General features: G+C 46.3%; 1 protein-coding gene and 2 long non-coding RNA genes across 4 annotated transcripts in view; 2 read left to right on the top strand and 1 right to left on the bottom strand.

The window, feature by feature from the left end:
- Positions 1-26,000, bottom strand: part of LOC146863788 (endonuclease domain-containing 1 protein-like) — a 30,362-nt gene extending 4,362 nt beyond the window's left edge. The window contains exons 1-3 of one of the 2 annotated variants that reach the window (XM_085628057.1): positions 25,564-26,000; positions 24,956-25,095; positions 2,638-2,950 (exon numbers count right to left, since the gene is read on the bottom strand). In XM_085628057.1, the coding sequence (XP_085484183.1) occupies positions 2,638-2,925 (288 nt within the window). In that variant the 5' untranslated portion in view covers positions 2,926-2,950; positions 24,956-25,095; positions 25,564-26,000. Of the gene's footprint in view, positions 1-2,637; positions 2,951-24,617; positions 24,670-24,955; positions 25,096-25,563 lie in introns of those variants that run through there. The other variant, XM_085628064.1, reaches the window with a different exon arrangement.
- The window catches only part of LOC146863787 (uncharacterized), a 160,624-nt gene that overhangs the window by 18,198 nt on the left and 115,111 nt on the right, over positions 1-27,315 (top strand). The gene's annotated exons all lie outside the window — the stretch shown is intronic.
- LOC146863789 (uncharacterized) lies at positions 386-2,471 on the top strand. Its single transcript, XR_014969256.1, has 3 exons — positions 386-530; positions 1,274-1,335; positions 1,680-2,471. It is a non-coding gene; the product is annotated as an uncharacterized LOC146863789 (long non-coding RNA).

Genomic DNA, 27,315 nt, shown 5'->3' with positions numbered 1-27,315 from the left:
AGAAACTTCATGTACCGACCGACACGCAAGTATATCTTTACATTACTTGGGACATTTTATCTTGTACGCCTAGCGTGCTTAGCGTGTCTCTATAGCCCTCTGTCTATCTTTTGTTAATTGCGCTATTCTATTTTGGCCGCATTCCATCTTACGTTATAGGACCTAGGCTTTTTAGAGAACTTGTTTCTCTACTTAATTAAATTCTACACACTAGCAGTACTGTTTATGTAGCCAACCGGGTCCATTTCTCTACCATTATTAATGTTTATATAACTTATTTTTGTTTTGACGAATTATCCTTTATCCATAACATCTGTTCCTACAGACAGATACGCTGCGGCATATGGCAGTCTCTCAATAGAGGAAGCGTTTTAGTTATTCACACATAGGCAGATTCAGTTCATATCATTAATTACTTTTTTCATTTATTAGGCATGATGTCGCTCTGCGGTTCTCCACCATCCCGAGTGGCACGCTTTTTCCTTTGAAAATTGTTCACGGACCACACACTGTACATTTTAAGATATCAGGTATATTGGCATTCAGGTGTATGTCATTTTCGAATATTTCTATTCTTCTGAAATGAGGATAAAATTCAAAAATTAATCTTGTTCATGTTTTTTCAGTTTCATATAAAATAGTTGCCTGCTTCCAGTTCTGATTTTACCTACTTCAGCTTTATCATTTATCTTGCGAATCTCATTCTATAGACGTCTTGGGCTCAAGCGTCTACTTGTCTGGAGGATATCTACCATCAATTAGAATTTACTTGATTCAGGTACACTTTTGACTTTAGCGATTAAGGTTTTATACCAGTTTCGCTAGTCATTCGTTATATAAAGTCTAAATATACTCTCATATATAATCTTTTTTAGATTAATACAAGGGACATCGCAATATACCCTTATTTTGACCCTTTCGTACATCCTCGTTTGGGCCATGTAAAAATCAGGACAGGGCCCGGCTGTCTGGCCTGGAGATTCCGGTCTAATCAATGGCTGGTGTCCGACTTCAAGTATATTGGTTTAGTCCTCCTGCTGTCTTTGTAGGTTCCCGGTGCTGTGACACCCCAGACGTGAATGCACTTTTAAGACCTGTCTTTTGTGACCTGCTTTTGTTATGTTCTGTCATAAAACCAATAAAAAGATTTTACAAAAAAAAAAAAATCAGGACAGGTAATACCACCAGATATTTTATTATTTTTTTGGTCGAGATGATATTATGAACATATCACTTACAGTTTCTTCTTATTTCTCAAATCTCCCTTTTTTAGTTTCTCTCTCCGTTTTTATCATCTCGGACAATACCTTTTGAATGTCTATTTTTGCTGTATAGGTAAGCGCCCAGTCTCTTGTAGGGTATCTTTAAGACTTGCTTTACATCCTTTGTTCTTTTACTACTAGACACCCTGGGACACACTGTTTCGGGCTAGTTATCTACTTCACTATTTGGTGACATATGTTCAATTCCTTCGTTTTCTTTCTCAGCTATTTTCTTGTCATCTCTTGTTTTGACATAATTGGTTTGAGGCCAATTCTTGGTTTCAATGTAAATGTGGAACACTTCTAATTACTTTGATGTACTAAAACATGTTATATGTCTTGTTATGTTATGTCACATGGACAATGTGTTATATGTCATGTTAAGTTATGCACATGGATTGTCATGTTTTTATGCAGAAATTCAAGTGGCTTCTCCTGAAGAAGGCGTTTTTGTCACGCCGAAACGCGCGTAGAGATCTACATCTTCAACTACCTAGACTTCGCCACCTCCTATGTTTGTTTTTATATATATTATGTATTTTTATATGTTTTTCATAACAAAAGGTTCCGTGTATGTGAACCAACATTGACACATACATGGTCATATCGATTATCATATCATTGTCTTGTTATTTGTTTTTTGATGTTGGTACTTCTATTTTAATTAATTGATGAAAATGAATAAAATGCATTGTTTTTAAATGTTTTTGGTAGTACACTGAGTCCTTGTTGGTATGTTTATCACCTGTTTTTCACCAGGTTTTGTGTTGCCTAGGATTTGTTATTACTTTCAGAATTATTTCCCTGCCCACTAGCAGATACAGGGGGCCCTTGTTTTGTATACAATCCAACTAAGTGGTAAAACACAAGGTGGAAAATACACAACAGTCAATCAGTATTGCAATCGTCAGTAAAGACACAGACATTAATGCTGACATTATGAGGAGACTATAGGATAGACATAGTGAAATACAAGGGGTGATGAGAGAACGGAAGGGAGACAACAGGAGAGTGTCAAAGCGCCGGAGAGTTATGTAGTGAGTCAAAGTAAGAAAGAGAAGATGCAGTAATTGCACCGTGTAGTGATCTAAATGAACTGCACTAGGTCAGTGCAGTAAAAGTACGGCAGCATGCTAAGTTGGGAGAGATAGTAATCTAATGTTCTAAAACACAAGGGAAAAATAAAAGAAGAACGCATTTAAGCTTGTGACTGTGTCTTAAATGTACACCTGTACTGTATTGTTGGACTGTGATAAGACAGAGAAATTTCTCTCCTTTACTCTTATGACGTGTGCACAGGCTTGTTTCCACTTCTCTAATTCAGGACCATGAAGATTTATCAAATGCCTTAATGTGGAGGTAGACAGGTCCTCACCTGGGGTTCTATCATCCATTTAGTTCTGACACTCTTTTGGGCTTTGTAGATATACGCAGAATATGTTGCAATGCGGTTGCTTTGGTCGTACACTGTGGCAAATCGATACTGATTTGCGAACCGTTGGCATATCCAAGCTCTATTGGTTGGTAGAATACCAGTTGGCTCTGTGTCTCTGTAGAAGAAACCAGAACAATATGTTTTTGTAAATGCATTCCTGAGTAATACTTTAGCATCCGCCAGAGCGTAGCAGCTCAGCGCAAGCGGGAGCAGTGCGATGCGGAACATGATGAAACTGGTTACAATCGTCTCCCTGAAAGAAAAAAGAACAACTGTCAGCTGATCAATTCAAAATTGTCAATATAATCTTGATTTGTAGTTTGTCTTTAGTGGCTCTGCCCAGAGCTGCCATTTAAGCCAAGTGCAATTGCTGCGAACCCCAATAAAACAAGACACAACCAGAGAGGCATGAAGCCTTTATTTCTCACACCGACTCAGTTACCAAGAGCGCCCTCTCAGTTTCACGGCATCAAGTCAACTGGAGCATCAGCTATTACATGTGGACGCTTAGAGAGCATCATGGAATATCTTTCTAGAACATTCTTCTACCTACTGAAAACAATGTGATCAGATCATGGCTTTATTGTTTTCTTTAAACATATATACATATAGTTTGGAAAGTAATAAGGGAATACAACAACTAAACAAGGATATAAAGAAAAAATACGTTCCTTAGATCAATATGGGATACTAAAATAATAAAAAGAAGCAAAATTATTTGAATCCCTCCACAAAATCAGTAACCTAAACAGGTTTTATCTAATATTGTTTTCTTGTCTATAAATGCTTCTCTTATTGGACAAAGCATCCATAGCAAGGGCTCTTTATGACTGAGGAGGGGCTTCAACCACCATGGCACAGTACATTTTATTCACATTCCACTATCTCTCTTTGACAGCATTTTAAATATATTTGTTTTATGACCAAGGTGCTTGAACTTAAGAAATACCATTCATCACATCTCATATGCCTGACCTGCACTCTGCCACCAACTTTTAATTTCCAATTCATGACCCTGTTGCCATTGTCATGCCAATTATTTATCATCTAATTTTTTAGCTAGTATATTTCAAGACAATGCCTCATATATTTGAGTCATATCCTTTTCTCTGACAGCCCATATTTTTATCCCCATTGGCCATAACCTAAGTTTAGATGAGTATTTGGAAAGGAGAAACCAGGTGGCTTAGAGTAGAGTGTTGTGGTAAGAACAAAGAAGAGTTCATTCAAAGCAATGATAGGATTCTTACAAGTAACGACCCGCCAAACACATTCTGTAAATTTAAACTTGCACGCTGCACTGAAATCCCCCTGCCGCACACGTGGGAAGTCCATATATTAGGGCTCTATGCCAGATCCAAAAAGAATAAAGTCACTTCTCGGTTCTGGGATCTAGGGTTAAGAGTAGCGAAATGCTCAATTACGAAAAGATGGAAACACAGTACACTCCCGGAAACGATAAGCTGGGAGAGATCGCTCATGGTCTGGGCGCAGGCGGAAAGTACCACATTACATAGAGAGGAAACGGCGGGACTTCGCAAGTACCCCATTGCACAATATTAGGATTACATCTTCACCACCTTTAAAAATGGGATAGCAGAAAATAACACCAATACTTCTCCTGCCAATACCTAACCTAATCTTGATTGCTGCCATACTTGGAGTCATCACTGCACTCACGGACACTGCCACGTTTTTGCGTAATGGACTACCAATCGCCCTCCTAACCCCTCGGCACACATGACCAAGATTTTGATGTTAGAGGTTTTCAATTCTTTCTGATTTCAAACGTCATTTTGGTGAGCTGCTTCAGAACCCAGGTCGAGATGAGCATGTGTGGATCTAGTGACGTTATGTATATTCTTTCTGCTGTAATGTGATGGCAATCTTTTCTTCTTCTTTTTTATTTCTTGTTAATTTGAAGGTTTGTTTATGTATATGCCTTATTGGTTCATCTTGGTATTTCATCTACATATACTCCCGGAATACGATTAGTTGCAATACAAGCCCGTTATTTCAAGTGACTGTTTGAACCTAAACACCTATAGTGGACATCTGGTGTAATGAGATGTACTCATTATATAAAGGTCGCAACTGTTTGTTAATCGGATGCTGCATAGGGTCCCGGATGGTAGCGGGAAGTAGCATGCAGTATTTTATGATCACGAGCCATCTGCATATACGACGTAATAGTTATTACATATTGTTCTTTTAACTATCCGGAACTCGACGCTATCAAGATAACTATGTTCATGATGTGATTTTGTATGTGTAGATGTGCTATTTTTGCAAATGTCAATTTGTTACACAATTCAAAAAAAGGAAAAATACCAATAAAGATATTTAAACAAAACAAATAAAAGGATTATCTGCATGGCTGCATTTTTAAGCCACCATGCCTCTAGGCACAATAGCCATTGCCTGGGACCTGGCGGGAGTGTGAGGGTGGCCAGTGAAGTGGTGGCCGGTTTGGGCTAGGGCCTGGGGGCTACATGAGCTGCTGTTTGATGCAAGGGGACCCCTGGCCTTTTCGGTCTGCTTGGCCCTGCGCTGCATCGTGCAGGCTGGGGCTGATCCTGGGGTGCCTGCTAGAGCTGGTGTGCTACCCTGGCTCGTACCCGCGTGTCCTGGGAAGTGACAAACCCCAGACGTGTGTCTCAACTTACGAGTGTTAACTTGCTGGCGCCAGGATTGTGGGCCCCACGTGGCTGTTGGAGCGGGGTCCTGGACACTACTATGTGGCTATTTCTGGCTAGCCCCCCTAAATGGCCCGATGTCTACTGCGCCCTGCCTGTACCCTGCAGCTGTTGTCCTTAGCGCTCTGCTTCTCGTCAGCATGTATAATTGGCCCCGTGGCGATATGCACCTATATACTATTGTGTAGCGGAAGACCAAAGGGAATACTGCTCAGAGCGGGCCGTGGCTTGCAGCACTCATTGCTCCCCTGTCCTGTGGTGTCAACCTTTTTACTGCTGTTTTGTGACTCCTGGTACATAACCCATCAGGTACTGCCCTGCTCGAGTGGGGGGGGACTCTGCCGCAACAGACGAAGGGTTTTGCATCACCCACAGCTTCTCCAACTATGGGTAAAACTGATCCCAAGCGACCCAACTGGGGTTCGAACCCTGCAAAGACGCAGCATGTAAAACTGAAGAGACTGGCGTTGTGACTATGCATGTTGAAACTCATGCCTTCTGCTCCAGATGAGCAATAGCCCCCAACGCATAGATTCTAAAATTGATAATTTGACCAGCCATCTGGATAGGCTGGAGGCTCGCCTTACAGGGCAGGAGAGATGAACAGCTGATGCAGAACAGCACCTCTCCTCATTAAAGGCAGAGCAGGTAGCCGTAACATCTAACTATCAAAAACTTTACACTGAGTTACTAAGTGTAGCTGCAAAGTCTAAGGATTTGAAGCCCCGCTCTAGATGGAATAACTTGCAGCTGCTGGGTATCTCTAAATCTACCAACACCGGGGAGATGGAACTGTTTGATGCTGGTTCAGTCTCCAAATGGTTTATTGCTGAGCGGGTTCAGTGCTCTCTGGGCCCGCATCCCACACCTGGTGCACCTCCGAGCCCTATCATTGTCAGACTATTAAACTACTACGACTGGGACACTGCACTTAGTTTGCCCTGGAGGAATGGTACCTTCTTATAACAGGGCTCCGAGCTCTCTATCTTCCCTGATTGTACCCTAAGGATGTAGGAAGCACAGCGTGCCTTACAGAAGATGAAAGCTCTGCTCCGTGATTACAATTAACCTTACAGCATGCTTATTCCTAGCTTCTCTCCAATACAAACTGAATGGTAAAGTTACTGTATTCACGTAACCAACTGATGCCCCTTGGAAGCATCAAGAGTGCCCTTGGGGTGCATACCCAACATTGTCGCAACACCGAGTCCTCTATGCCCTGCAGTGACACTGGACTCTCAGACTCCACGGGTCCTGATATCTGGTCTTCTGGGTCTCTCTTCAACTGATGCCCCTTGGAAGCATCAAGAGTGCCCTTGGGGTGCGTACCCAACATTGTCGCAACACCGAGTCCTCTATGCCCTGCAGTGACACTGGACTCTCAGACTCCACGGGTCCTGATATCTGGTCTTCTGGGTCTCTCTTCAACTGATGCCCCTTGGAAGCATCAAGAGTGCCCTTGGGGTGCGTACCCAACATTGTCGCAACACCGAGTCCTCTATGCCCTGCAGTGACACTGGACTCTCAGACTCCACGGGTCCTGATATCTGGTCTTCTGGGTCTCTCTTCAACTGATGCCCCTTGGAAGCATCAAGAGTGCCCTTGGGGTGCGTACCCAACATTGTCGCAACACCGAGTCCTCTATGCCCTGCAGTGACACTGGACTCTCAGACTCCACGGGTCCTGATATCTGGTCTTCTGGGTCTCTCTTCAACTGATGCCCCTTGGAAGCATCAAGAGTGCCCTTGGGGTGCGTACCCAACATTGTCGCAACACCGAGTCCTCTATGCCCTGCAGTGACACTGGACTCTCAGACTCCACGGGTCCTGATATCTGGTCTTCTGGGTCTCTCTTCAACTGATGCCCCTTGGAAGCATCAAGAGTGCCCTTGGGGTGCGTACCCAACATTGTCGCAACACCGAGTCCTCTATGCCCTGCAGTGACACTGGACTCTCAGACTCCACGGGTCCCGATATCTGGTCTTCTGGGTATCTCGCATCTTTTTCTGCTCTCGGCTGAGCGAATGAAACCCAATGGGCTTTATGCGCTGATATCTTTGGCTCCAACTCAAGATCATACATGCAACGTTGTTTGGTATTGAATTATTTGAGGTTATGAAACTGTTTACAGATCGGTACCTACTACCTCCAGTTGTATGTCAGCGGGTGACGTGCCTCGCCCCCTGGGGGCCACTGACACAAATATGTTCATCTGTGGGGATTAGACCTCCCTGTTTGGTGTGTGGGCGGGGTGGTTGGCTGCACTGTTTACCACGGTGCACTGCACATTCAATCTTTAAAATTAGCAACAGGTTTTGGTTTATTGCTGTTCCTTTACTAATGGCACTGTTTCTATTCCTAGGGTTTTCACCAATAAGGTGCTTACATTTGACTGCTAAGCATTTCACAGAGCCCATCTGGCCCTTTCTTATCTCCTTGTTCCTATTAATATCGTTCTTCACACCTGTACATGGCACAACATATCAGTATGAGGACTGATATTAACTTCATATCTTGGAATGTGCGAGGCCTGAGCAACCTACAGAACAAGCGGAAGATACTAGACTATTCGACACGTCATAATATCCATATCGCACTATTGCAAGAGACGCACCTCAAACCGCAGGCGGAGGTACCTGTTGCTAATAACTAGGCCACCGATATGACTTTTGCCAACTGTTCATCTTGCACAAGGAGAGCGACCCTGCTGGTTAAGAAAGAACTTCCTGTCCACCTGCTGGCGGAGATATACGGCCCTCAGGGCAGGTTTGCCCTACTGCAGCTAATAATATATGGGATACATTTCACCATCACTAACACCTTTGGGTCACATACTAGTGACCCAGAATTTGTCTGGGCCATCTGGGTGCACGGTTTAACTATTCCCCACGTTAGTGTTCTATGGGGCGCTGATTTTAATATTGTACCGGATGGGGATGTGGATTGCTCTAATCCAGCTTCCAAACCCACCGTGCTTGACATCTGGTGGGTCCAACATCCAGAGATTAGAGAGGACACACACATTTTAATGGTGCACGAGTCTTTGACTGGATTAGACTACGTACTCATGACGTCTGTAGTTGGGTTACGTGAATAGAAGATTTGCCTGGACCCTCTCAGATCACTCTCTAGTGGTACTTACCCTTGCCCGCCCAGCCTCTAGACACACTGCTTTCGCATGGAGACTCTCAGATCACTCTCTAGTGGTACTTACCCTGACCGCCCAGCCTCTAGACACACTGCTTTCGCATGGAGACTCTCAGATCACTCTCTAGTGGTTCTTACCCTGACCGCCCAGCCTCTAGATACACTGCATTCGCATGGAGACTCTCAGATCACTCTCTAGTGGTACTTACCCTGACCGCCCAGCCTCTAGACACACTGCATTCGCATGGAGACTCTCAGATCACTCTCTAGTGGTACTTACCCTGACCGCCCAGCCTCTAGACACACTGCATTCGCATGGAGACTCTCAGATCACTCTCTAGTGGTTCTTACCCTGACCGCCCAGCATCTAGACACACTGCATTCGCATGGAGACTCTCAGATCACTCTCTAGTGGTACTTACCCTGACCGCCCAGCCTCTAGACACACTGCATTCGCATGGAGACTCTCAGATCACTCTCTAGTGGTACTTACCCTGACCGCCCAGCCTCTAGACACACTGCTTTCGCATGGAGACTCTCAGATCACTCTCTAGTGGTACTTACCCTTGCCCGCCCAGCCTCTAGACACACTGCTTTCGCATGGAGACTCTCAGATCACTCTCTAGTGGTACTTACCCTGACCGCCCAGCCTCTAGACACACTGCATTCGCATGGAGACTCTCAGATCACTCTCTAGTGGTACTTACCCTGACCGCCCGGCCTCTAGACACACTGCTTTCGCATGGAGACTCTCAGATCACTCTCTAGTGGTACTTACCCTGACCGCCCGGCCTCTAGACACACTGCTTTCGCATGGAGACTCTCAGATCACTCTCTAGTGGTTCTTACCCTGACCGCCCAGCCTCTAGACACACTGCATTCACATGGAGACTCTCAGATCCCTCTCTAGTGGTACTTACCCTGACCGCCCAGCCTCTAGACACACTGCTTTCGCATGGAGACTCTCAGATCACTCTCTAGTGGTACTTACCCTGACCGCCCAGCCTCTAGACACACTGCATTCGCATGGAGACTCTCAGATCACTCTCTAGTGGTTCTTACCCTGACCGCCCAGCATCTAGACACACTGCATTCGCATGGAGACTCTCAGATCACTCTCTAGTGGTACTTACCCTGACCGCCCAGCATCTAGACACACTGCATTCGCATGGAGACTCTCAGATCACTCTCTAGTGGTACTTACCATGACCGCCCAGCCTCTAGACACACTGCATTCGCATGGAGACTCTCAGATCACTCTCTAGTGGTACTTACCCTGACCGCCCAGCCTCTAGACACACTGCTTTCGCATGGAGACTCTCAGATCACTCTCTAGTGGTACTTACCCTTGCCCGCCCAGCCTCTAGACACACTGCATTCGCATGGAGACTCTCAGATCACTCTCTAGTGGTACTTACCCTGACCGCCCAGCCTCTAGACACACTGCATTCGCATGGAGACTCTCAGATCACTCTCTAGTGGTACTTACCCTGACCGCCCAGCCTCTAGACACACTGCTTTCGCATGGAGACTCTCAGATCACTCTCTAGTGGTACTTACCCTGACCGCCCAGCCTCTAGACACACTGCTTTCGCATGGAGACTCTCAGATCACTCTCTAGTGGTTCTTACCCTGACCGCCCAGCATCTAGACACACTGCATTCGCATGGAGACTCTCAGATCACTCTCTAGTGGTACTTACCCTGACCGCCCAGCCTCTAGACACACTGCTTTCGCATGGAGACTCTCAGATCACTCTCTAGTGGTACTTACCCTGACCGCCCAGCCTCTAGACACACTGCTTTCGCATGGAGGCTCTCAGATCACTCTAGTGGTTCTTACCCTGACCGCCCAGCATCTAGACACACTGCATTCGCATGGAGACTCTCAGATCACTCTCTAGTGGTACTTACCCTGACCGCCCAGCCTCTAGACACACTGCTTTCGCATGGAGACTCTCAGATCACTCTCTAGTGGTACTTACCCTGACCGCCCAGCCTCTAGACACACTGCTTTCGCATGGAGACTCTCAGATCACTCTCTAGTGGTTCTTACCCTGACCGCCCAGCCTCTAGACACACTGCATTCGCATGGAGACTCTCTCCTCAGGCACAGTTGGATCCAGCCTTCCGCTCAGATGTTCAACATGAATGAATAGAGTTATTTATGACAAACAAGGGTTCGGTGGAGTCGGTGGGTACCGTATGGGAAACTTAAGGTGTGCGTTAAGGATGCGAGGTGTGCATTAGGGGATGCGAGGTGTGCATTAGGGATGCGAGGTGTACATTAGGGATGTGAGGTGTACGTTAGGGATGTGAGGTGTGCGTTAGGGATGCGAGGTGTGCGTTAGGGATGCGAGGTGTGCGTTAGGGATGCGAGGTGTGCATTAGGGGATGCGAGGTGTGCATTAGGGGATGCGAGGTGTGCATTAGGGGATGCGAGGTGTGCATTAGGGGATGCGAGGTGTGCATTAGGGGATGCGAGGTGTGCATTAGGGGATGCGAGGTGTGCATTAGGGGATGCGAGGTGTGCATTAGGGGATGCGAGGTGTGCATTAGGGATGTGAGGTGTGCATTAGGGATGTGAGGTGTGCATTAGGGATGTGAGGTGTGCATTAGGGATGTGAGGTGTGCATTAGGGATGTGAGGTGTGCATTAGGGATGTGAGGTGTGCATTAGGGTTGTGAGGTGCGCATTAGGGATGTGAGGTGCGCATTAGGGATGTGAGGTGCGCATTAGGGATGTGAGGTGCGCATTAGGGATGTGAGGTGCGCATTAGGGATGCGAGGTGTGCATTTGGGATGCGAGGTGTGCATTAGGGATGTGAGGTGTGCATTAGGGATGTGAGGTGTGCATTAGGGATGTGAGGTGTGCATTAGGGATGTGAGGTGTGCATTAGGGATGGGAGGTGTGCATTAGGGATGTGAGGTGTACATTAGGGGATGCGAGGTGTACATTAGGGGATGCGAGGTGTGCATTAGGGGATGTGAGGTGTGCATTAGGGGATGTGAGGTGTGCATTAGGGATGTGAGGTGTACATTAGGGATGTGAGGTGTACATTAGGGATGTGAGGTGTACATTAGGGGACGTGTATGTCTGAACACTTTTTGCGTCTGGAAAGACCTATGGCATCAGTTATATTACTGGAACACCAGCTCCATCAACTGGAGCGTGATATAGAGACAGCTTACGGTCTGCGCTTGGTTGCAGAGCTCCAGACTGCCCTAACTAAATATTACACCCTGGCTGATAGCGAAAGCAAACACGTGCATCAATACACTTCAGCGCGTGCGTATGGTGAATATGATAAGCCTGGCCAGACTGGAGCTCACCTGTTATGACATAAGCGCAGTGATGAGGGCACTATTATATTTGATGCTGAGGGCATAATGACAGAATTTGCAGATTATTATGCTCACTTATATGCTTCCTGGCACTCTCATACCTTGGCGGAGTACACTGCCTATCTCAGTCACCTGACCCTGGCCTGGCTGGAGGGACCTTGGAGTGTGTTCCTGGTGTAGCCCCTAACCCTAGACGAGATTGCGGCAGCGATACGTGGGCTGCCTACCTGTAAACCTCCAGGGAGGGATAGCCTTCCCTCCGAGGTTCATAAGATCTGCCCGGCTCTCCTTGCGTCTCGTGTTCTCGTGAGGTGCTTCAAGCGCGCGCTTTGCCTCCATCCTTATTGGAAAGCATTCTAGTAACGCTTTTATAACCAGACAAACCTGCTGATCACCCGGATTCCTACCGCCCCCTCTCAATAATCAATAACAACGCTATAATACTCATCAAAGTGTCGGCTAACAAGCTGATCTTGCTACTCACTGGCTTAGTCCTGCCTGACCAGGCTGGGTTCATCTCTAACCACTCCACTTCTCATAATCTTAGGTTGCTCTTCACCCTCCTGCACCAACTCAAGCCAGACGAAGAAACGGGGGCCGCCTTGCTTGATGCCACTAAAACCTTTTGACTCTCTTGAGTGGCCTTTTCTATTCAGTCCTATGCAGAATCCGGATCCCTGGTCTATTTGTGCATCTCATTCACCTGCTGTACACAGCCCCACCCCACCACCGTGGATCTGTGTAAATGACTTGCTTTCGCACCTCAGCCCTATTGGCAGAGGCACTCGTCAGGGCTGCCCTCTATCACCCTACCTTAATGCTCTGGCGATGGAGCCGCTGGGGTCGGCCATTCATCAGCTTCATGGCCATAGGGGCCTTGCTTTCTCACAACGTACTATTGTACTATCGCTCTATGCAGATGACATCACTCTCTATTTGAATAACCCGGATGTGTATCTTGACCCAGTTATACACTTATTTTCACTGTTATGGGTTGTGACTGGTACAGCGATCAATTGAACCAAATCTTACATTTTTCACTGTACCCCTGCTGCCTTTGTGCTGGGCGATGGATGGACTTCTTAAATGTGAAATCTGTGTTGGAAGATCAGATCCCTGGGTGGAATAAATGGCCTCTTTCATTGATGGGTGCCATAATGAAAAGAGTAATTCTTCCGCAGCTACTCGATCTTTTTATGCACATACCTATTCTTCCACCTCATCATTTCTTTCGCACCCTGCACACCTTTATGGGACGGCCTACTTGGGCAGGAGTTCAGCCTAGACTCTGCTGGGAACCCTAACTGTGCCCTGGCATCGGATCGGCCTGGCAGCCCCTGATTTTGAGCTCCATTATCCCTGTCCGCAAGCTTCTTTGCTCACTACTGGCTTGGACCTCCCCCCTATCTGGTGCACTTAGATTCTGAGCACAGCCAAGTATACCCTAACTCCTCTTCCGGCCCTGATTGGACAGACCCCTACTCCTCTTCCGGTCCTGATTGGACAGACCCCTATTCCTCTTCTGGCCCTGATTGGACAGACCCCGACTCCTCTTCTGTCCCAGATTGGACAGACCACGCGACAATCTTGCAGTGAAATAGACACTGTAGCAGGCGGGCAACTAGAGCCAAATTTCGGCGTTGCCCGGATTCTGAAGAAAGTGAACAGGTCTAGCGAGTCCAACAGCTCACCAGTACCGGGGACCCATCTCTCACAGAACTGCCCATCGGGGAAAAGGCAACCCAGCTCCGTTATACCCCAGCACGACACTCTCTGAGCAGTTATTCGCTCCCTCAGTATGCAGTGCAGTGGGGACTGAATGATCGGTTGTTTGGGGGAGTATAGAGTCTGATGGCCAAGCTTAGCTTGTAATTGGATCCATGCTACAGTGCAGGCGCATTGGGCTCACCGGGCTTCAGCCCCCCGCCCCCCGTCATGTGTGTCAGCCCGGCTGAGACACCCTCTGCAGCCTTCAGAATCTCTTCTCCGGGGTTGTCAGTGGTGCAGCCTGACCATATACTCTTAAGTGCATTATAACTAAAACGTCGTGTTTGGCGTCAAACACCTTGGAATCATACCCCCACATCAATCCCTGATGTGAGAATATGATCCCACCCTTCTAGAGGAAGAGACATGACAGCACCGGTATACCCGGTACCAACTTAACAGAGCCCTGGCATCACAAAATGGATGCTGCAGCCACAGACACGGGTCTGGCCTTCTGCTGCTGACCGAAACTCTGATGGGGAGGCCTGGACAAAAGGTTTCCTGTCAAAGGGAGGTGTAACCACCTCCCAGACAGGCTGATGTGTATTGGGGCTGGGTGGGAGCACTCAGAGTGCTTTGAAGTCCTGCACTGGGGGCACATTTGGTGACCCAGTGCATAGTCCAGCTCAAACCGGTTCAGGGGCTTTCAGCCCCTGCTCTGGCACAAAACGGGACAAAGGAAATGGGTGTAGCCACCCCTCTTTCCAAACCCTCTCATAGGTGGGTCCCCCGAGTTAGTCCAAGCCCTTCCTTAGGTATAAGTAAGGAACCCCAGGCAACAGGACTTTAGATATCCCTGGACGAAACTCCACAACTGAATCCTGGAACTTTGACGCTCTACTAACGACTAGAGGACTGAAGAAATCTCCCATGGGGTCAAGGAGTGACTCCCCTCCTTGGCAGGCACCAACGAAGCAATTGCCGGTCTGCATCTCCGAAGCTCCCGCCGGACTCCGAAGTATCTGCAGCCCAGGAAGAAGATTTCCAGACTTCTCAGAGGCCGATCCGAGTCCCCAGCAAAGCTGAGACCCGCAGCCCTCGTGAGTAATGTGGAACTGGAACTACTGGTCACCGTGCACATTTACAAGTGCATTGACTTCTCGACGGTTCTTGAAGTTGTGCTTGGGCTCACTTGTAGCCCCAACCTCGAGCAGAGAATCCACTGAAGATTATCGGCCTAGTCATCCCTAAAAAAAGGCAATGCTTTTTTAATAATATTACTGGATCTGTGGCTGCCTTTATCATCAACCATGTCAGGATACTCATGATCCTGGAACACCACGTGGTCATTTTGGCAAACATTTTGGGAAGTTGGTTCACATCATTCCTCCAAAACGGAAACCTAATGATAAAAATTAAAGATCATACCTCAATAACAGTCAGCAACCCCGTCACGATGTTTAATCTTTAGATGTAGTCATAGGGATTTGATATTTGAAACTTCTAACATCACCATGCGTCAATGTTCAACACCCAACTGTACCTAAAAAAACCTCAACAACAGAAAAATCCAAAGGAACTGTCTTTACATACTGCAGTTGTGGATGACGGGCCACATGCATCTCCTAAATCTAGAGAAACCGCATTCCAGAAGGCAGTGCTGCTTTATGCAGGGTCAAATTATGACGCACTACTTTTGTCAATAGTGTCCCTAATCTTTAAAAATCTAACCGCGACTTCGCCCATAGAAGCTAACGGGAGCTCGCTGCTGTGTTCTCACACTGCACACGGCCTCCGTGGGTCCCCTGTGTCACTACCTTGGGTGGCTCCTTGGGGTCCCAGCGATTCTACAGGCTCTAGGCCTTGTGTCTAGTTAAGTTGTGGTTCTTATACCACTATTTTAGTATATGGTTTTGTCTCGCCCCTAGGGCCTTACGTGTATTTGTGCTATTTTACTGTAATATTTGAAGTGTAACTTATGTGTTTGGACCTCTAGCCTCATAAAGAGACAAGTAGGGTGTGTTTAGAAATAAATACATATATTTTATATATGTACCTGGTGTGTTTGTCTTTCATTTGGTCATTCAAGAGATTATAGACTGGTAAAACAAGCTGCTTTACATTCCTTCAAGACTTAGCCTGAAGGCTGCTCGCCATATCTACCACTAGGATAGCTTTCAATAAAGGTTGTCTTTAACCTATCATCAATAAGGGGTTGTTTGGACTGGTACAAGGTGCCCACTATAATTAGTGGACAGCATATACCAGGCCAACTCCTCACATTCACTCCTCCTGTTTTGCTGAATTTGTTCTTGCATACCTTAGCATCTGCACACTTTACCACTGCTACCCAGTGCTAAAGTGTTGGGTTCTCTCTTTCAAACATGGTGAAATTGGCTTACACCCAATTGGCACATTTAATTTTCTTGTAAGTCCCTAGTAAAGTGTTTCTACACGTACCCAGAGCTTGTAAATTAAATGCTTCTAGTGGGCCTGCAGCATTTATTTTGCCACCCACTTATGTAGCCTTTTAAACATGTCTCAGGGCTTCCATTGCATCCTGTATGTGCAGTTGTTAACTGTCAGTTCGACGTGGCAATATAAACCTTTTGCCAGATTTAAATCTTCCTTTTTAATACATGTAAGTCACTCATAGGGTAGGCCCAAAACAGCACAATGGGCAGTTTGCCATGCATTTAAAAAGGTGGACATGTACTTATAAGTTTTACTATACTGGTAGTGAAAAACTCCTACATTTGTTTGCCACTACTGTAAACCCTATCTCTCCCATAGGATAACACTGGGTTACCGTGTTACATTTAATAAGTGATAACCTTTGAATGGGAGTAGGTAGGAGTGTCTGGTTTGGTTTTCAAAGAATTGTAATCTAAAACCATCTTTAATGGTAAATTCAGATTTTAAGTCACAATTATGAAAATGCCTCCTATATAAATGTAACATTTTATTATCGGAACCATTTGTTGCCTGCAGCCTGTTTCCTGGGCCACATGACTATGTGTAGTTGTGTATTCCTACCAGAGAGTATAGCATAGGGGGACTAGGTGTTGGCAGAAGGGGCCTTCTCAAGCAGGATGGGGCATGGAGCTGTCACCTACCACAATTGCACCTGAAAGGGTGCACAAAGGATTTCACACTAGTTTATTGTGATCCCAGGCAATCTTGGGCCAGGTCAGGGAGGAAGGGAATTCCAGACACATCTGTGGGGAAAAACCCTGGAATTTTCTCCTACTTTACAAGCTTGCACCAGGTATATATATTCAACCCTCAGACTCAACTCTTCAGATCTGCTGCCCTGCTGCAATAAGGACTGCTTTGCTGCCCTGCTGCTCTGCTGGAAGGAGGATTGCTCTGCTGCCCGAGGAAGAAAGACAGGACCTGCACCTTTAACCCAGTACCACCAGAATGACTCTAATGGCTATTTGGCTGGACTCCTGTTCTGAGCTACACAATAGGCTCCCACACCCTTACACCCGGTACCTGGACTCTGCCTGCAGTGAGTCCTGGGGCAAAGTTGTGCCCCCAGTCCTGGACTTTTGGAAGTGTGGATAAATGTGCTGTACCAGCCCAGCTGTGGCCCTCATTGGAACCAATGCAGCACAACACATCTCAATGCAAGAGCTCGCACCACAGCCCTTTTGGCATAGCCCTGACTCAAATCCATTTTGAGATTTACAAAGCCACGCAAATGCCAAATTGTGTAGGACTTTTTGTGGCTTCGTAAAAAAAAAAAACAGTGCATAGTGAAGCCTTGCATTACCTTGCATCACCTTGCATCCGTTAGGCATTCCATATGTGCTGCATGGGTGTTTCTGTTTATCCACCCATGGGTTAGGAGGCAAACACATATTTACAAAGATTAGTAAATTTGTTCCACCTCAACATATACCAGCAAAATCTGTTGCCCTACACCCACTGAAAATGGTGATGTTTGGGTAAGTACTTGTACCATACTACTCTTCTTGTACTATTTACACCTGTGATCTCAATTGTGAATTTGGAAAGTTAGCAAGTGCAGTGAAGTTATCGCAAATGTTTTGGAATAGTCACAACGTAACTACTTTCTCAGTTTTCACCATAATCTTCTGAAAGTACATGGAACTGTCAAGAACACCCGATTTTCTTGGCCAGAGGTCCATGAACCAAGGATTATTTCCAAGCTCTAAAAACTAGTACTCAGAAATTCTAATGTAGACAGCATCCACCAGATATCTGGGCAAAAAGAACAAAAGGTCAGGGCACTAGAAACCAGATATCTACTGTTCAGCCTCCACCCTCCCCTAACCAAGAAGAGCCCTTGAAAATAAACTTGGCCAACCAACTGTACACCTTAATTGCCAAAGAAGGTCTGATAACCAACTATCGATCTGACAGAGTCAAATAGCATCCTTAAAAATACTCAATGTAGCGCTTCATATCCCTAAAAAAGGGCAATGCTTTTTAAATAATATTACTGGATCTGTGGCTGCCTTTATCATCAACCATGTCAGGATACTCATGATCCTGGAACACCACGTGGTCATTTTGGCAAACATTTTGGGAAGTTGGTTCACATCATTCCTCCAAAACGGAAACCTAATGATAAAAATTAAAGATCATACCTCAAGCACAGTCGGCAACCCCGTCACGATGTTTAAACTTTAGATGTAGTCATAGTGATTTGATTTTTGAAACTTCTGACATCACCATGCGTCAATGTTCAACACCCAACTGTACCTAAAAAAACCTCAACAACAGAAGAATCCAAAGGAACTGTCTTTACATACTGCAGTTGTGGATGACGGGCCACATGCATCTCCTAAATCTAGAGAAACCGCATTCCAGAAGGCAGTGCTGCTTTATGCAGGGTCAAATTATGACGCACTACTTTTGTCAATAACTGCAATAGAAACAGTCTTCCATTCATCGGCCAGACTTCTACACGCTGCAAGCAAATATGATCACATCACCCGATCCTTTGTGACCTACAATTGCTCCCAATCCCAGCCAGAATTGAAATTGAGACATATTGTCTAGTTCACAAGGCCATTCATAACAATACCAATAGAGTATCCCTCCTGACTTTACAGCGCTAGGCGCAATGAGAGAAATTGCTCGCTACACCTAGTCTCTACTCAACTTGAAGTGGGAAACAAAGGAATTTCTTTTTTTAAATATATATATATATAACCCTCACACTCTCTGTAAGTTTCATGTTTCATCACCAGGTTCACCCTGACTCCTTAAGGTCAGGGGGAGTTCAACTGTGTTTCAGGGAGCTCTTAGGAGATAAAGAAGAGTAGGGGGTGTGAATATTAGATACAAATCCCTCATCCACTCTAAGGTATCCAAGGGAGAAGATGTGAAAAGTAAAAAATAAAATATGGAAGGGGACTGTAGGATTTAATGGTCCTATGACCCTTACTCAACCATCATGTTTCAGCCCTACTCTGACAGGCCTAAAAAGGTCTTGGGCTTTCATCAGGGTGGATTCAGTTATGGAACACTCCTGCAGTGACGCAGATCCTTGTGCTGTTAGAAACTCCTGCCTAGCATGCAATTGCAAACGCATGCCCCGGCAAGTAAATACTTGCCGCTCTGACGTTCAGGTGGCTCACTTCAAACTCTCTTCCCTCTATCTGCAATTCCCTCTATCTGCAATTAATGAGTGTGCACTTCATCTAGTAACAAGATAAAGTGCACACTCATTAATTGCAGATCTGCCAGTAAACATGCTCCTGACATCTTCAACCTCATCCTAGAGAATGATTTAGACATTATGGTCCTCACCGAAACATGGCTGAATAGCTCCTCCTCTCCCATCCTTGACCTACTGGTTCCTCCTAGTCACGACCTGATCCGCCTAGATAGCACCCTGAAAACCAGTGGTGGGTTAGCTTGCATTTATCGTAACACGATCTCAGTCAAGCAAGCAGACTCCATCAATCTATCCTCCTTCGAATATCTCTGTATCAATATCTCCGATGATAAGCGCCTCGCCAGCAAGCTTCACTTATTCTACCACCCCCCAGGTGACAACCTGACTTTCATAGACGAGCTAATGGAAGTCATTTCATCCAACGGCAATTCACAAGCATCACAAATTTACCTGGGTGGCTTTAATCTCCACTGGAACAACGCAACCGATCATGGGGTAGGATGTCTTAAAGCGTTCTTGTCAGACCATGATCTATCCCAATTCTGTGACAGTCCAACTCACAACAAGGGAGAGACACTGGACCTCATCATAGTAAAAACTAACACCGTCTCGTTAGAATCCATTACCCCATGTGACTGGACTGACCATCACAGCATCCTCTTCTCCATCAATATCAAGGTAATTCCAAAAAAGGGGCCAACCCTCAAAAACAAAGCAATGGAAAAGGAACTTACAAAATATCAACCCCATCACCCTGGTAAACCGATGCAACTCCGCTCTGACCCCCACAACTGACTTGGCTGATGTCAATGATCCCACTGCGTTTTACAATTCCACTATGTTCGAAACCTTAGACTCTATAGCCCCCCTCCAGGAAAAAAGCGTTTCCCCAAAAATTTCCAAACCATGGTTCAATGAGACACTGAACTCGGAGCGACGCAAGCTAAGAGTTGCTGAGCTACTATGGAAATCAGCACCCACCACTGATCACCTAGATCACCTCAGAATGTTAAGGAACTCCTACAACAGGAAGATTCTAAAGGCCAAGGCAGACTTTTTCAGAACCCAGCTGAACCAAGCAATCAACCGCCCCAAAAAACTTTTAGAAATCGTAAAGCATCAAGCACGCAACACGACTAACTACGTGGAACTTAATGACCCGGTGACACCTACCTGCGAGGAGCTTGCCAATTTCTTCCGTTATAAGACAAAGGCCATCGAGCTCGACATCCAATCTAAGAAGGTCCTCCAACAACATGTGGCCCAGGATACTAACTGTTACTCACAGCTCAAGGTCCATTTTAACACTGCCTAATGATTCTGCTTGACTTGTCCTCCGCCTTCGATACGGTGAAGCACGACAACCTTTTGTCCCTATTGGAAGGAAGGATGGGCCTCTCGGGCACGGTATTACAATGGTTCTCATCCTTCCTAAGTAACAGAACACAAAGATTCAAGATGAAGAACTCACTCTCTCCACCCTCCGTGGTCACCCTAGGCGTTTCACAGGGCTCCGCCCAATCACCCATCCTTTTCAACCCACTAAAGGAACCCCTGGCGAACACATTGAAATCTGCAAATATTCTTTATCAACTGTATGCGGACGACACCCAACTGTATCTGAAAATCTCCACTCCAGAAGACTTCATTTCCCTCAACACTATTCTACAGAACACACAAAACTGGCTCACTAACAACCACCTCATGCTTAACACCAAAAAAACAGAATTCATTCTTATCTCCCCACCCAATCACACACCTAAAATAGACCAATGGCTGAAACACCTAACCTCCTTTCACTGTGCTCCCCTCATCATTGACTCCGCGAAATCCCTGGGAGTCACCTTAGACAAACATTTGAATAAGAAGACGCACATCACTAATGCTACCAAGGGAGCTAATCACCAAATGAGTATATTCAGGAAACTCAAACCCTTCCTCCCTCAGGCTGACCTAAAAACAGCAGTGCAAACCCTAGTGCTACCAAGATTAGACTATGGAAGCACCACCCTCTGCGGTCTCCACAAATACAAGCTAGTGCAGCTGAGGGCATCACTTAATGCTGCGGCTAGATTGGTATCAGGAACTAAAAGAAATAGCCACATTTCTCCGACCTTGATAGCTCTGAACGGGCTGCCATACGAGGCAAGAATACACCTATAAAGCACTCCATAACAATACACCCAGTTACTTCGCTCTAAAGCTAGAACGATCAGGCGGATGCAGACAATTACGAAGTGCGAGTTCTTTACTTCTGAAACCACAATCCTTTCATAAAAAGAGAACTGGTTGCAGAGCATTCTCAGGGATTGCTCCAAAGATCTGAAACTCCTTACCTCTAGGGGTACGTGGAATCTCGTAATTTACCGCCTTCAAAAAAGAAGTAAAAATACTCCTAATTATCAAATTCATGTCCTAAGACTTGATTCTAGGCAGACATCGAGTCACCTATACGAACCTCTTATCACTGCCTACCTCTTGTGGTTGGAAGGAGAATATTATATGTATGTTTAGTACTACAACCACCCAATGGTCAAAAACTGTATTTAGTGGAATGTTCTGTTGCCCTCTAGGATCATCATGTGTCGTCTACGGGTCACCTATGTTACCCATTTATTATATACCTGTTTTGTACGTAAATGCCTCATACTACCTCATATCTTTATGTTTTATAACTGTACACTGTAAAGCGCTCTGATACCCTCGTGGGTCATGTTTGCGCTATATAAAACCTTACAAATAAATAACCTATGAAAAGTAAAGAACACAGTTCAAGGCTGATCTTTTCAAACAATTCCTAAACTAGGGACGGCCTGAATGACAAACGCGATATCTGGAACTCCGCATTGTATCACTGTAAAACACCACAACACCCATTTATTCATCACTATATCAATACCATGTGTGTATGGACAAATCCTCAATCAATGAAGTGAAGAATTGTAAGTATTGGTTTGTGAATCAGGATTTCAGAATTCATTCTGAAAGCTTAACTTCATTCACCAATGGAGACAACCATTTTTCTTTTACTGAATCAGCCCTGCACTGATTGTTGCTACTGGTTGTTTAGAATTTCATAAATGCCCGCTTGTGTCATGTCCCACGCGTATGCTTCAACAAGTTCTTGGTTTTTCCATTGCTTTACATGCTGGGAATTCTAGACCCACACTCATGATACGAAGGATGCTGCATCTATACCAGTGTTCCGAGCATCACCCTCGCTGACAGACTTCAGGAAGAAACCCAAGACCTGCTCTTCGACTGAAACCTCACCTAGCGCCTGGATGCTCTCCGGTGATAAGCTGCGCTTTACAAGTACCGTTTGATTGATTGACTATTAGCAGGAATGCCCGGACTCGATAAAGAGGCCCATCCTCATGGAGGGAATCTGTCCACCAGGCAGAAATGTGCAAAGATGCCAAGTAAAGGATGATCACAGCTGGATAGGAAGATCCAAATAGATGGTGACGTGGGTGCATGGAAACACGGGAACAGGGGACGCGGGGTGAGTGTGATCACCAGGATAATGGTGTCCTGAATACCTCACACCCACTGTGAGAGCTACCCAACACCAACCCAGCAGCAGGCATTAGAACACACGTAAGAGCTCTCAGCAATGCAGTCAATTCCATCCACCCCACACACTGACTCACACCAGATCTCCCTAACACCGAGTGCAGGTGTGTCCCACACAGCATAAGGTCTACTGAGACCCCAAGCAGACAGACAAACCAACGCAATGAACACAGGCTAAGCAGAGAATCAAAGGACCCGCACACACACTGCAATCAGGGATACTTGTGCAGGGACAACCGTACAAACACATTACCCTCAGCCGCGTTTGCCTGGCAAGTCGATGTCCACGCCCCCTGCCCTCCCGGCCTCAGAAGCCAACATTCATTACAGGATCACCATCTCGGAGTACATAGAGCTGCACTCACTCTGGGTATATACTCTCATCGATTAAGGTGCCAATTCAGTAAAGGACATGTGCTTTTAAGACGCGCGAAGCATCGTACAATTCACCCAGCTAGTACGGTCACTCATCTAACAACCTGCCAGCATCTTTCCTTCGCTCGGATTCCGTTCAGATCAAATCCTGTCACTCAGCAACATTGGTTCGTTTGAGGGCACCTTTTCCTAACCGGTATCCATAGTGTGTGTTGATCACTTATTCCACAATTGTATTGGTGGTGAAGAGTTGAAATCATAATTTCGATATGGCGCCCCTTCATTAAATCTTTAAGTTTTACCACACACGAGGATTGTGATGGACTTCACCTTCCAAGCATTGGTGAAAACTTGAGAGATATGGGCGCACTTTGGTGTGGAGATTTTCAAATAAAAAATGCTCCTGTTAGTTTCATCAGTGAGTGAGTGACTGAGTTTGTAAATTAGTTAGAAAGTGAGTAGGAGAGTGAGTGAGTCTGGAAGTGAGTAGGTGAGTGAGTGAGTGTTAAAATAGTTAGCACACATCACAGGTCACACATCACTAGGCACGCATTACAGGTCACACATTACTAGGCACGCATCACAGGTCACACATTACTAGGCACGCATCACAGGTCACACATCACAGGTCACGCATCACTAGGCACGCATCACTAGGCACGCATCACAGGTCACGCATCACAGGTCACGCATCACAGGTCACGCATCACAGGTCACGCATCACAGGTCACGCATCACAGGTCACGCATCACAGGTCACGCATCACAGGTCACGCATCACTGGTCACGCATCACTGGTCACGCATCACAGGTCACGCATCACAGGTCACGCATCACAGGTCACGCATCACTGGTCACGCATCACTGGTCACGCATCACTGGTCACGCATCACTGGTCACGCATCACAGGTCACGCATCACAGGTCACGCATCACAGGTCACGCATCACAGGTCACGCATCACAGGTCACGCATCACAGGTCACGCATCACAGGTCACGCATCACTGGTCACACACCACAGGTCACACATCACAGGTCACACATCACAGGTCACACATCACAGGTCACACATCAATAGGCACGCATCACAGGTCACACATCAATAGGCACGCATCACAGGTCACGCATCACAGGTCACGCATCACAGGTCACGCATCACAGGTCACGCATCACAGGTCACGCATCACAGGTCACGCATCACAGGTCACGCATCACAGGTCACGCATCACAGGTCACACATCACAGGTCACACATCACAGGTCACACATCACAGGTCTCATCATCACAGGTCTCATCATCACAGGTCTCATCATCACAGGTCTCATCATCACAGGTCTCATCATCACAGGTCTCATCATCACAGGTCTCATCATCACTAGGCACTAGTAATCTCGTTCTTGTAACACAGAGAGTGATACTCACCCAAACCTTGTGCAGCCTCCGACCTCTTCTCAAGGGCAGAAATTCACATACAACATTTGCCATGGCACTATCCACGACACTTTTGCATCTCTAGTTCCTGATGATTATTGGGTTCAATGAGTAACCCAGCCCTGTTTCTCTAGACAATGAATGGAATTATAACCCTTCTGTGTGTTTCTAAAGTGAGTGTATGTGTGTGTGAGTGAGTCAGGGAGTGAGTGAGTGAGTGAGTGATTGAGTCAGGGAGTGAGTGTTAAACATAGATAGCATGCATCACAGGTCTCATCATCACTAGGCACAAGTAATCTCCTTCTTGTAACACAGAGTGTGATACTCACCCAAACCTTGTGCAGCCTCCGACCTCTTCTCAAGGGCAGAAATGAACATACACCCTTTGTCATGGCACCGTCCGTGGTACTTATACACCTCTAGTTCCTGTCCATTGTCGTGGTTGGATCAGTAACCCAGCCCTGCTGCTCTACAGGAAGGATGGAAATGATAACACTTCAGTGACTGGAAGTGAAACAGAGAAGTTGTTTTTTTTTGTATTTCTGGCAAATGTCCTTGGAAAGACACAGAATGCTGACGCGCGCCAGCGCTCCTTGGTCGTCAGAGACACGTGTGTTTCAAGCACATTTCATTCCACCATAATATGCACTTTTGTACTTTCTACAAGAAAAACTTAACCCTATGTACACTCACCAAATCCCAAACAATATTTGAATCAGCGAATCGATAAATGTCATTGTAGTTTAAATATATAAATATACTGGCACGTGCTTGCAGTTTTCATGATTAACGCTTTGCATCCCGAATACTAACGCGCAATGCACCACATACAAATCCTGTCAAAAGAAGCCCGAGAACTCGGGGAATGACCCGCCCCCTTAAAGGTCTCGAACAGTCATTGGCAGAGAAGGACGAGAGCCACTGAACGGCCACTTACCTCACGGGGTGACTGCGGAGCTGGAACAGCAGGCGGAGCTGAAGATTGGCAAGTCTCAGCATCTTTGTGGGTAGCACGGAGTCGTGTAAAGTGTGAGCTGTAAGGAGCCAAGCTGGGCCAGTAGTGCACCGTCAAAAGTCCAAACATCATCCATGACTCTTGCCCGAGGAGCGCTGGTGTCAATACCTTTCATGGAACGCGATAGCTCGGTGACAAAGCTAAACCTCCCAATAGCCAGACCTAGATGTGGGAAGCACTTCTGGGGCAAGGAATGCTTACATTTTACCGTGGCACATCTGGGCTGCTGGTACACGCCCCACAGGTCAGCTCTTTTCAGGGTTGCTTTGGCAATGGGGTTTTGGGGATCAGGGGCCATACAACTAGACCTCAAAAGAATAGAGTACTGTTGGGGAGCTAGCATTATTATATATCCTCCCCCTCCCCTCTGGCACTGTGGTGGGGGGCTTCGAATCCTCTCGCTCAGACCTGAGGAGACACTAAGCCTCTAGTGAAGGGGCAGGGGTGAGAAGAGGGGTTTCGGGGTGTATGTCCACATGCTTCTCACACTTCTTATCGGATCCCACAATCTGCTATTCAAGGCCTAGAACACCCACATGAACAAAGCTATCATTGAGAAGAGGCGGCCAAGACTGAGAGGCAAACAGAAGGAGGGAGAGAAAAGCCACAAGGCAATCAATAAAGGGAGAATGACCGAGAAGCAAGACAATGGCGGGGGGAGGGATGGACAGCAAGCAACCACAAACCGAGAGCAGGTAACAGTGACAAAGAGGGGTAGCATCTCCAACTAGAAGGGACAGCAATGGAGGCAATACGAAACAGAACGTGCCAAGCTGGCATTCCCGTGCCACTTGCATGGACTGGTGTGAGGGCATGCAGATTGTGAAGTGTGGGGGTTTGAGCTGAGAGCTCTCTGGCCTACGATGCCTACAGGCCTAAATGCTGCAAGGAGCTGTTGTTTCATGCCCGCTACATCCTACGGTCAACCACACAGTGGTGCACGTGGGCCTTTTCTTTATACCATTCCTTCCCCTTTGTCAGTGAAAGAATGTCTCCAGGTGGTACCGGACACACAGCTTTACTGTAGAACTCAGTGTATGCTGATGGCACACAACTCACAGCTTTACTGTGGAACTCTGTGTATGCTGATGGCACACAACTCACAGCTTTACTGTAGAACTCAGTGTATGCTGATGGCACACAACTCACAGCTTTACTGTGGAACTCGGTGTATGCTGATGGCACACAACTCACAGCTTTACTGTGGAACTCTGTGTATGCTGATGGCACACAACTCACAGCTTTAGTGTGGAACTCGGTGTATGCTGATGGCACACAACTCACAGCTTTACTGTGGAACTCTGTGTATGCTGATGGCACACAACTCACAGCTTTACTGTGGAACTCGGTGTATGCTGATGGCACACAACTCACAGCTTTACTGTGGAACTCTGTGTATGCTGATGGCACACAACTCACAGCTTTACTGTGGAACTCTGTGTATGCTGATGGCACACAACTCACAGCTTTACTGTGGAACTCTGTGTATGCTGATGGCACACAACTCACAGCTTTACTGTGGAACTCTGTGTAGGCTGATGGCACACAACTCACAGCTTTACTGTGGAACTCTGTGTATGCTGATGGCACAGAACTCACAGCTTTACTGTGGAACTCGGTGTATGCTGATGGCACACAACTCTCAAAATGTCATCAGTGGATGCAACGTCCTAG

The sequence above is a fragment of the Triturus cristatus genome, chromosome 2_1 (assembly GCF_964204655.1).
Source record: "Triturus cristatus chromosome 2_1, aTriCri1.1, whole genome shotgun sequence".
In the NCBI taxonomy this organism is placed as follows: domain Eukaryota; kingdom Metazoa; phylum Chordata; class Amphibia; order Caudata; family Salamandridae; genus Triturus; species Triturus cristatus.
This window is presented reverse-complemented; position numbering and strand designations above follow the sequence as displayed.